Source organism: Salvelinus namaycush, chromosome 3 (genome assembly GCF_016432855.1).
Source record: "Salvelinus namaycush isolate Seneca chromosome 3, SaNama_1.0, whole genome shotgun sequence".
Lineage (NCBI taxonomy): Eukaryota > Metazoa > Chordata > Actinopteri > Salmoniformes > Salmonidae > Salvelinus > Salvelinus namaycush.
Window position 1 is genome coordinate 82,337,807 of NC_052309.1, and position 11,939 is coordinate 82,349,745.

General features: G+C 43.6%; 1 protein-coding gene across 1 annotated transcript in view; it reads right to left on the reverse strand.

The window, feature by feature from the left end:
• The window catches only part of LOC120041070 (sodium/myo-inositol cotransporter 2-like), a 22,913-nt gene extending 13,509 nt beyond the window's left edge, over nucleotides 1-9,404 (reverse strand). The window contains exons 1-5 of the mRNA XM_038986030.1: nucleotides 9,290-9,404; nucleotides 6,232-6,409; nucleotides 3,370-3,441; nucleotides 2,956-3,060; nucleotides 2,486-2,545 (exon numbers count right to left, since the gene is read on the reverse strand). Of these exons, the coding sequence (XP_038841958.1) occupies nucleotides 2,486-2,545; nucleotides 2,956-3,060; nucleotides 3,370-3,441; nucleotides 6,232-6,360 (366 nt within the window). The 5' untranslated portion in view covers nucleotides 6,361-6,409; nucleotides 9,290-9,404. The remainder of the gene's footprint in view (nucleotides 1-2,485; nucleotides 2,546-2,955; nucleotides 3,061-3,369; nucleotides 3,442-6,231; nucleotides 6,410-9,289) is intronic.
• Nucleotides 9,405-11,939: the final 2,535 nt, after the last annotated feature.

The window sequence follows — 11,939 nt, forward strand, 5'->3', positions numbered from 1 at the left end:
TCAGTACACAGAGAGGGAAGTGTTGTTTCTCAGTACACAGAGAGGAAAGTGTTGTGTCTCAGTACACAGAGAGGAAAGTGTTGTGTCTCAGTACACAGAGAGGAACGTGTTGTGTCTCAGTACACAGAGAGGGAAGTGTTATGTCTCAGTACACAGAGAGGGAAGTGTTGTGTCTCAGTACACAGAGAGGGAAGTGTTGTGTCTCAGTACACAGAGAGGGAAGTGGTGTGTCTCAGTACACAGAGAGGGAAGTGGTGTGTCTCAGTACACAGAGAGGGAAGTGGTGTGTCTCAGTACACAGAGAGGGAAGTGGTGTGTCTCAGTACACAGAGAGGGAAGTGTTGTGTCTCAGTACACAGAGAGGGAAGTGTTGTGTCTCAGTACACAGAGAGGGAAGTGTTGTGTCTCAGTACACAGAGAGGGAAGTGGTGTGTCTCAGTACACAGAGGGAAGTGTTGTGTCTCAGTACACAGAGAGGAACGTGTTGTGTCTCAGTACACAGAGAGGGAAGTGGTGTGTCTCAGTACACAGAGGGAAGTGTTGTGTCTCAGTACACAGAGAGGGAAGTGTTGTGTCTCAGTACACAGAGAGGAAAGTGTTGTGTCTCAGTACACAGAGAGGAAAGTGTTGTGTCTCAGTACACAGAGAGGAAAGTGTTGTGTCTCAGTACACAGAGAGGAAAGTGTTGTGTCTCAGTACACAGAGAGGGAAGTGGTGTGTCTCAGTACACAGAGAGGGAAGTGGTGTGTCTCAGTACACAGAGAGGGAAGTGGTGTGTCTCAGTACACAGAGGGAAGTGTTGTGTCTCAGTACACAGAGAGGGAAGTGTTGTGTCTCAGTACACAGAGAGGAACGTGTTGTGTCTCAGTACACAGAGAGGGAAGTGGTGTGTCTCAGTACACAGAGGGAAGTGTTGTGTCTCAGTACACAGAGAGGGAAGTGTTGTGTCTCAGTACACAGAGAGGGAAGTGGTGTGTCTCAGTACACAGAGAGGGAAGTGGTGTGTCTCAGTACACAGAGAGGAAATTGTTGTGTCTCAGTACACAGAGAGGAACGTGTTGTGTCTCAGTACACAGAGAGGGAAGTGTTGTGTCTCAGTACACAGAGAGGAAAGTGTTGTGTCTCAGTACACAGAGAGGGAAGTGTTGTGTCTCAGTACACAGAGAGGAAAGTGTTGTGTCTCAGTACACAGAGAGGAAAGTGTTGTGTCTCAGTACACAGAGAGGAAAGTGTTGTTTCTCAGTACACAGAGAGGAAAGTGTTGTGTCTCAGTACACAGAGAGGAAAGTGTTGTGTCTCAGTACACAGAGAGGAACGTGTTGTGTCTCAGTACACAGAGAGGGAAGTGTTATGTCTCAGTACACAGAGAGGGAAGTGTTATGTCTCAGTACACAGAGAGGGAAGTCTTGTGTCTCAGTACACAGAGAGGGAAGTGTTGTGTCTCAGTACACAGAGAGGGAAGCGGTGTGTCTCAGTACACAGAGAGGGAAGCGTTGTGTCTCAGTACAGAGAGAGGAACGTGTTGTGTCTCAGTACACAGAGAGGGAAGTGTTGTGTCTCAGTACACAGAGAGGGAAGTGTTGTGTCTCAGTACACAGAGAGGGAAGTGGTGTGTCTCAGTACACAGAGAGGGAAGTGGTGTGTCTCAGTACACAGAGAGGGAAGTGTTGTGTCTCAGTACACAGAGAGGGAAGTGTTGTGTCTCAGTACACAGAGAGGGAAGTGTTGTGTCTCAATACACAGAGAGGGAAGTGTTGTGTCTCAGTACACAGAGAGGGAAGTGGTGTGTCTCAGTACACAGAGAGGGAAGTGGTGTGTCTCAGTACACAGAGAGGAACGTGTTGTGTCTCAGTACACAGAGAGGGAAGTGTTGTGTCTCAGTACACAGAGAGGAAAGTGTTGTCTCTCAGTACACAGAGAGGGAAGTGTTGTGTCTCAGTACACAGAGAGGGAAGTGTTGTGTCTCAGTACACAGAGAGGGAAGTGTTGTGTCTCAGTACACAGAGAGGAAAGTGTTGTGTCTCAGTACACAGAGAGGAAAGTGTTGTGTCTCAGTACACAGAGAGGAAAGTGTTGTGTCTCAGTACACAGAGAGGGAAGTGGTGTGTCTCAGTACACAGAGAGGGAAGTGTTGTGTCTCAGTACACAGAGAGGGAAGTGGTGTGTCTCAGTACACAGAGAGGGAAGTGGTGTGTCTCGGTACACAGAGAGGGAAGTGGTGTGTCTCGGTACACAGAGAGGAAAGTGTTGTGTCTCAGTACACAGAGAGGGAAGTGGTGTGTCTCAGTACACAGAGAGGGAAGTGGTGTGTCTCAGTACACAGAGAGGAATATTCAATAAAAACTCCTTGCCTGTAATGAGGTATTTGAGCGCTGAAATAGTTGGCTTGATGTTGCATAGAATTTCAGTAGGCCTACTTGTGGGTTTGTGATATTTCAGTAGTACAGACAGTGGACTGACAGAAAGGTGTGTGTTGACCTCTCACCCCGGAAGCAATATAGATGGGCAGGAAAAGCCAACCCAAGAGCAGCACCATCAGCATCCCCTGCCAACCAGAGACATCGATACTTGTAAGTGATTCATGCAAAGCTTAGTATGAAAAAAGTTATATTATGAAATTTGCATTAAACCATATGCCCTATCAAATTCATGTACAGATGTAGGGTCTTAATTAATCCTGTAGCAACAGGAAATGTGAATTATTGTGTGGATTGTATGTAATTAATAAACATTTATGTAGAGGTTGATACATTTCTCGTGATGGAAAAATCAAGTCTGAAATTTCTAAGTGGAAATTACAAACTTCAGAAGCTTTTTTAAACCTAAATTGCCTGCACTGCAGGAACGTTCTCCTGCAACAGGGTGAGAAAATGAAGATCCTGCATCTGTAATAGAGATCCACACATTTTATGCCCAGTTTATAATGAATTATAATGTCCAAATGTATAGTCTTACGTTCCACTCATATGCCACAGCACTGATGCCCGCTGCCGCTCCTGAGCCTGCCAGGCCCATGAAGTGGCCGCTACCCACATTACTGGCAAACAGAGAGGTGCCCACCTGCAGAGAGAGTGTCAGAGAGATGAAGAGAGAGAGAATGAGTGAGTGACAATACAACTATGTCTGACTTTAAGCCAACCCCATTGTAAAGTATTCATATTTCCCCACATAAAATCTCAGTTCCACCCCAATAACAGTACAAGGACTGTTTGTTTCACCATCTGGTTTGGTCCTGGACTATTCAGAACAAGAGGAATACATCAACAATGGTTCCTCTTGGCATCAAACGTCTGGAATCCATTCAACATACTGAGTGGATGTCATTTGTGTGTAGTTTCCATAGCAACATCTCTGTTTCTTTTCACTCACCGGCCACCAGGACATGCTCTTTCCTGCCAGGAAGTATCCATCCACCGTGCTCCGCTTGGTTTTCCACATGGACTGGAAGGGAAGAACGGACTGTTACACACATTCTCTATTCAGACTTCAATGTGTGCTGAAGGAGTGTGCTGAAGGAGTGTGCTGAATTAGTGTGCTAAATTAGTGTGCTGAATTAGTGTGCTGAAGGAGTGTACTGAAGGAGTAAAGGAGTGTGCTGAAGTAGTGAACTGAAGGAGTATGCTGAAGGAGTGTGCTGAAGGAGTGTACTGAAGGAGTGTGCTGAAGGAGTAAAGGAGAGTGCTGAAGGAGTGTGCTGAATTAGTGTGCTGAAGGAGTGTGCTGAATTAGTGTGCTGAAGGAGTATGCTGAATTAGTGTGCTGAAGGAGTAAAGGAGAGTGCTGAAGAAGTGTACTGAAGGAGTGTGCTGAAGGAGTAAAGGAGAGTGCTGAAGTAGTGTACTGAAGGAGTGTGCTGAAGGAGTGTGCTGAAGTAGTGTACTGAAGGAGTGTGCTGAAGGAGTAAAGGAGAGTGCTGAAGGAGTGTGCTAAATTAGTGTGCTGAATTAGTGTGCTGAAGGAGTGTGTTGAATTAGTGTGCTGAAGGAGTAACGGAGAGTGCTGAAGAAGTGTACTGAAGGAGTGTGCTGAAGGAGTAAAGGAGAGTTCTGAAGAAGTGTACTGAAGGAGTGTGCTGAAGGAGTAAAGGGGAGTGCTGAAGTAGTGTACTGAAGGAGTGTACTGAAGGAATGTGCTGAAGTAGTGTACTGAAGGAGTGTGCTGAAGGAGTGTGCTAAAGTAGTGTGCTGAAGGAGTGTGCTGAAGGAGTAAAGGAGAGTGCTGAAGAAGTGTACTGAAGGAGTGTGCTGAAGGAGTAAAGGAGAGTGCTGAAGTAGTGTACTGAAGGAGTGTGCTGAAGGAGTGTGCTGAAGGAGTAAAGGAGAGTGCTGAAGGAGTGTGCTAAATTAGTGTGCTGAATTAGTGTGCTGAATTAGTGTGCTGAAGGAGTGTGCTGAATTAGTGTGCTGAAGGAGTAAAGGAGAGTGCTGAAGAAGTGTACTGAAGGAGTGTGCTGAAGGAGTAAAGAGGAGTGCTGAAGTAGTGTACTGAAGGAGTGTACTGAAGGAGTGTGCTGAATTAGTGTGCTGAAGGAGTGTGCTGAAGGAGTGTGCTGAATTAGTGTGCTGAAGGAGTGTGCTGAAGGAGTAAAGGAGAGTGCTGAAGGAGTGTGCTGAAGTAGTGTACTGAAGGAGTGTGCTGAAGGAGTAAAGGAGCGTGCTGAAGGAGTGTGCTGAAGTAGTGTGCTGAAGGAGTGTACTGAAGGAGTGTGCTGAAGGAGTAAAGGAGAGTGCTGAAGTAGTGTACTGAAGGAGTGTGCTGAAGGAGTAAAGGAGAGTGCTGAAGTAGTGTGCTGAAGGAGTGTGCTGAAGGAGTGTGCTGAAGTAGTGTACTGAAGGAGTGTGCTGAAGGAGTGTACTGACTTTAATATGCTTGAAGACATGGCTAAAGGTCAATCAGATTTGTGAACATGGTCCCTAGCTGTGTGTTGCCGCTTTCCATGTCTGTTGTCTGTAACTTGTGAGGTGTGGAAACACTTTGTTGCTTTTATGAATTTTGTCTTGCTGCTTTTTGTTCTATGTTGCTCTGTCTGTATGCTACGTCTTGCTTGTCCTATGTTGCTATGTCTGTATGCTATGTCTTGTTCTATGTTGCTATTGTCTATATTGAAATTGTTTTTAATAACCTGCCCAGGGACTGCGGTTGAAAATTAGCCGGCTGGCTAAAACCGGCACTTTTATTGAAACGTTGATTAATGTGCACTGTCCCTGTAAATATAAACTCAAACTCAAACTCAAGGAGTGTGCTGAAGGAGTGTGCTGAAGTAGTGTACTGAAGGAGTGTGCTGAAGGAGTAAAGGAGAGTGCTGAAGGAGTGTGCTAAATTAGTGTGCTGAATTAGTGTGCTGAATTAGTGTGCTGAATTAGTGTGCTGAAGGAGTGTGCTGAATTACTGTGCTGAAGGAGTAAAGGAGAGTGCTGAAGGAGTGTACTGAAGGAGTGTGCTGAAGGAGTAAAGGAGAGTGCTGAAGAAGTGTACTGAAGGAGTGTGCTGAAGGAGTAAAGGAGAGTGCTGAAGAAGTGTACTGAAGGAGTGTGCTGAAGGAGTAAAGGAGAGTGCTGAAAAAGTGTACTGAAGGAGTGTGCTGAAGGAGTAAAGGGGAATGCTGAAGTAGTGTACTGAAGGAGTGTACTGAAGGAGTGTGCTGAAGTAGTGTACTGAAGGAGTGTGCTGAAGGTGTGTGCTGAAGGAGTGTGCTGAAGTAGTGTACTGAAGGAGTGTGCTGAAGGAGTGTACTGAAGGAGTGTGCTGAAGGTGTGTGCTGAAGGAGTGTGCTGAAGTAGTGTACTGAAGGTGTGTGCTGAAGTAGTGTGCTGAAGGAGTGTACTGAAGGAGTGTGCTGAAGGTGTGTGCTGAAGGAGTGTGCTGAAGTAGTGTACTGAAGGTGTGTGCTGAAGGAGTGTGCTGAAGTAGTGTACTGAAGGAGAGTGCTGAAGGTGTGTGCTGAAGGAGTGTGCTGAAGTAGTGTGCTGAAGAAGTGTGCTGAAGTAGAACAACTCTACTTTGAGATTCAGATGCAAGAATATACTGTAGAGCAACAACCAAACAAATCCCAATAGAGCACATGACATGTTTCAGTAAATCTCACCTACTGATGTGTCTGGAATAAATCAAATCATTTAGAAATGGAATCCTAATCCCTATATAGTGCACTACTTTTGGCCAGCTACATAGGAATAGGGTTCCATTTCGGATGCCATTAGGGTGCCTTTTCCCAAATTTGCTCCTACTTACCCAGAGGCCCACAGCCAGTACAAGGAGGAAGTAGACAACGAGCACCACAATGTCTACAGTGACCAGGGTGGGTGCACCTAAACCTGGGGATTGGGAGGGGGGCACGGTGGTCCCCTGGGTGGTAGCCATACTTGGGTCAAAGGTCACTGGAACTCTCAGGGAGTGATTGTGTCTCTTGCTGGTGAGGGAAATGTAGTCATTGTTGATTCTAATCACAATAGAGCCTCCAAACACTCCATTCACTAGATTCACAGAATTACCTTATTTACATTAGTATTCAGACCCTTTGCTATGAGACTCGAAATTGAGCTCAGGTGCATCCTGTTTCCACTGATCATCCTTGAGATGTTTCTACAACTTGATTGGAGTCCACCTGTGGTAAATTCAATTGATTGGACATGATTTGGAAAGGCACACACCTGTCTATAAAAGGTCCCACAGTTGACAGTGCATGTCAGAGCAAAAACCAAGCCATGAGGTCGAAGGAATTGTCCGTAGAGCTCCCAGACAGGATTGTTTCGAGGCACAGGTCTGGGGAATGGTAACAAAACATTTCTGCAGCACTGAATGTTCTTGAATGTTCTTGAATGTCCCCAAGAACACAGTGGCCTCCATCATTCTTAAATGAAAGAAGTTTGGAAACACCAAGACTCTTCCAAGAGCTGACTACTTGGCCAAACTGAGCAATCGGGGGAGAAGGGCCTTGGTCAGGTGACCAAGAGTCATAGCTTTCACCTGGATTCACCAAAAAGGACAACCATCTCTGCAGCACTTCACCAATCAGGCCTTTATGGTAGAGTGGCCAGACGGAAGCCACTCCTCAGTAAAAGGCACATGACAGCCCACTTAGAGTTTGTCAAAAGGCACCTGAAGGACTCTCAGACCATGAGAAACAAGATTCTCTGGTCTGATGAAACCAAGATTGAACTCTTTGGCATGAATGCCAAGCGTCACGTCTGGAGGAAACCTGGCACCATCCCTACGGTGAAGCATGGTGATGGCAGCATCATGCTGTGGGGATGTTTTTCAGTGGCAGGGACTGGGAGACTAGTCAGGATCGAGGGAAAGATGAACAGAACAAAGTATAGAGAGATCCTTGATGAAAACCTGCTCCAGAGCGCTCAGGACCTCAGACTGGGTTGAAGGTTCACCTTCCAACATGACAATGACCCTAAGCACACAGCCAAGACAACACAGGACTGGCTTCAGGACAAGTCTCTGAATGTCCTTGAGTGGCCCAGCCAGAGCCTGGACTTGAATCAGTTCGAACATCTCTGGAGAGACCTGAAAATAGCTGTGCAGGGACACTCCCCATCCACCTGATAAAGCTTGAGAGGATCTGCAGAGAAGATTGGGAGGAACTCCCCAAATACAGGTGTACAAAGATTGTAGCTTCATACCTGAGAAGACTCAAGGCTGTAATCGCTGCCAAAAGTGCTCCAACAAAATACTGAGTAAAGGGTCTGAATACTTATGTAAATGTGATATTTCATTTTATTTTATGATTTTGCAAAAAAATCATACATTATCCAGGTTTTACGCTATACTCACTGGACCCTGACCGGAGTTTATACATTATCCAGGTTTTATGCTATACTCACTGGACCCTGATCGGAGTTTATACATTATCCAGGTTTTACGCTATACTCACTGGACCCTGACCGGAGTTTATACATTATCCAGGTTTTACACTATACTCACTGGACCCTGACCGGAGTTTATACATTATCCAGGTTTTACGCTATACTCACTGGACCCTGACCGGAGTTTATACATTATCCAGGTTTTACGCTATACTCACTGGACCCTGACCGGAGTTCATACATTATCCTCATTCATAGTCTCAATTTGTCGGGGCACGGACTCTACAGGTGTCGAAAGCATTCCACAGCGATGCTGGCCCATGTTGACTCCAATGCTTCCCACAGTTGTTTCAAGTTGTCTGGATGTCCTTTGGGTGGTGGACCATTCTTGATACACACGGGAAACTGTTGAGAGTAAAAAACCCAGCAGTGTTGCAGTTGTTGACACAAGCCGGTGCTCCTATACCTCGTTCAAAGGCACTTCAATGTTTTGTCTTGCCCGTTCATTCTCTGAATGGCACACATACACAATCCATGTCTCAAGGCTTAAAAATCCTTCTTTAACCCGTCTCCTCCCCTTCATCTACACTGATTGAAGTGGATTAAACAAGTGACATCAATAAGGGATCATATCTTTCACCTGGATTCACCTGGTCAGTCTATGTCATGGAAAGAGCAGGTCAGTACAGGTGCATCAAAGCTGGGACCGAGAGACTGAAGAACAGCTTCTATCTCAAGGCCATCGGACTGCTAAACAGCCATCACTAACTCAGAGGCTGCTGCCTAAATGGAGACCCGATCCCTAGCCACTTTAACAAATGGATCACTAGTCACTTTAAACAATGGCCCTTTAAATAATGCCACTTTAATAATGTTTACATATCCTACATTACTCATATGTATATATTGTATTTTATACCATCTATTGCACCTTGCCTATGCCGCTTGGCCATCGCTCATCCATATATTTATATGTACATATTCTCATTCACACCTTTTAGATTTGTGTGTATAAGGTAGTTGGGGAATTGTTAGATTACTTGTTAGATATTATTGCACTGTCGGAACCAGAAGCACAAGCATTTTGCTACACTCATTAACATCTGCTAACCATGTGTATGTGACAAATAAAATGAGATTTTTGTATTTTGATTTTGTTCATGTTTTGTACAGTCAGTGTATGCTGAGAAGCTCCACGGTGTAAAGTGTTATCCAAAGACCAACTAATCTACAGTCCATGTTTTAATTCCCTCACACCATTCATACAACATCCTCACACCATTCATACAATATCCTCACACCATTCATACAATATCCTCACACCATTCATACAATATCCTCACACCATTCATACAATATCCTCACATCATTCATACAATATCCTCACACCATTCATACAATATCCTCACACAAAACATTAACTCAAGGACAATAGTCACCTTGCATTTAAGTGTACTGAAACCTACAGTACTTACCTGTCAGCTTGTAGTCAGATTCAGGGTTTAATTACAGTTGTCCGGTCCTATGGCAGTTCACATGGTGTATGTTGTACATTCAGCCTCAAACACTTCTCACCTCAAGGGAAATTCCAGTGTTGTCATCTTTCTCTAGGTCTCCTTTCTGACCAGGGGATCAAACTCCACTGTCTACTTATATAAGACAACACTAGCTGGTTAAAATGTAAACGTTTTATTACCAGTGAAGTAAGTGTGTGTGTGTGTGTGTGTGTGTGTGTGTGTGTGTGTGTGTGTGTGTGTGTGTGTGTGTGTGTGTGTGTGTGTGTGTGTGTGTGTGTGTGTGTGTGTGTGTGTGTGTGTGTGTGTGTGTGTGTGTGTGTGTGTGTGGTTCAAATACGTGCGTGCGTGCGTGTGTGCACGTGCGTGTGCGTGCGTGCGTGCGTGCGTGCGTCTACTGAACTAGTCAACATACTCATGTGCAGATATGACACTCTTGGTTCCGCTAAATTATACGTTTAGTTAGATCTGTCACTACACTGACCACAGCTCTTCAGACTCTACAGTACTAGCCTTTTGCTCACAATTCCTCATAGCACTCTTATCAATTTTTCATAGCACTCTTATCAATGCAATAGAGACAACAGTCTCACTGATGATCACACAGACATTTCCACTACTAAATCACTTGCATATCTCAGGTTGTTAAAAACTGTTGTTGGGTTCTAATTATCAGAGTAAGAACTCGACGGACACAATGAAAGCTTAAACCAAGTTTATTCTTCCCAAAGGATCGAACAGCTGAACAGACAAAAACATATTCACACAAGCACTGATATTTAACCCTTTCTCCTATGCTGAGTCCCGTCCTACACATCTGAACAGCCAATGCGTCTCTGTTGCTAGACAGAACCTTAGTGATATCTGTTCTTCCTCACTTCATCTGACCTGACCTTTGCCCCAAAGTGCTCACTCCTCCCCAACTCACGGCTGTCATGTTGACTCGTACCAGACTGTGTCTTCCCTCCTCCCATTGGATCCCTGATGGCTAACAATAACATATCCTGACATAATGTAAACATTATAAATTACCCTCTCCCTCAGGGAAATGAATAAGTATATTTCATAAGTCAAGAAATCAGAACCCAACACTGTATTTAGGAAAAAGACAGTAATTCAGGGTAATGTTCTTATAGCACGCTTTATATTTGTCAGCGTTGGCTGTTACAATACAAAACATAGACTTATCCGAGAGCAACGACTTCCAGAACACATTGCTGAATATGTATAGCTATCCAGATGACAGAGTCAGAAATTAAGATCATACCGTCAGAAAACAAATGATGGCAATAACTTATTGACATGTTATGAATAACATTATAAGCACGTCTTCTTACATTTGCCTTATCTTATTCATTTAAAATGATCCACATTAGTTGTATTCTAAAAAATGTCCTATTTCTCTCATGTAACGAACGTCTGAAAAGCTGGAGGCCAGTGTTGCTTTAATTGAATATGTAAAATGTCCTCCATGTTTGGGTTGAGAACATCCATGTGTCAGTTACACAATCAGTCCATAAGTAGTCCGTATCAGATGACAAAGATATGTTAAAACATGGTTTGATGAAGTTAAGTATTAACATCCTATGTCATTAAAGTCCATAGAGTTACTGTTTAAGGGATAGTTCAGCCATATTACAAAATGACATATTGGTTTCCTTACCCTGTAAGCAGTCTATGGGCAAAGTATGACAGCAATCCATGCTTTGGTTTAGTTCCCCTGACACTACTAACATTTTAGCATTTGTGGCATAAATCCCATTCAAGTCACAGGACTGATATTATCATTTTCACGCATCATGTTCATATCATCTACTGTATAAGTGACTTTGTTGAGCTTCACAATCAATTTAAGATACTTTTGGATTATTTAAACATGATGCATGAAAAATGCTAATATCGGTCGCATGACTTGAATGGGATTTGAGCCACAAATGCTAAAACATTAGAATGTGGAAACAGTGTCAGGGAAACGTAACCAAAGCATGGATTGCCGTCGTACCTTGTCCATAGACTGCTTACAGGGTAAGGAAACCAAAATGTCATTTTTCTAATTTGGGTGAACTATCCCTTTAAGTAATGTGCTTCTAGAAAGCAGTGTGTCCCCTCATTGTATTGTAGAGGTTAAAGTGAAGGTGCAGTATGCAGAAATGACCATGAAAATGTAACAAATCCTCCTACTGTTCATAATAGAACACTGCCCCTTTAACAGCATGACACTATCAACACAATCAGAGACAGAGAGGAACACATAGTTAACAGCACACATGTACATCCATCTTTGTTTTCATAACATTCCTTTTCTTTAGTAGTAATGAGTATCCACTGGATATCGTACAAGACACACTTCATTCAAAATGAATAACTTGTAAATACATTCAGTGTGGTGGGTGGCTCACAAAAATATGGAACAGGTAAATCATTTAAAAAAATGAAATTATTGTAAAGCATTTCATAATTGACTACTTAAATATGTATATCCTGTATTACATATATCATTACAGTTATATTTAAATGGTACAATATATAATACACATTTAATTCTCAAATCAGACACATTGACACAGACATTCAGTGATCTCTTTTAACTGCTGAAGTATCAAATACATGT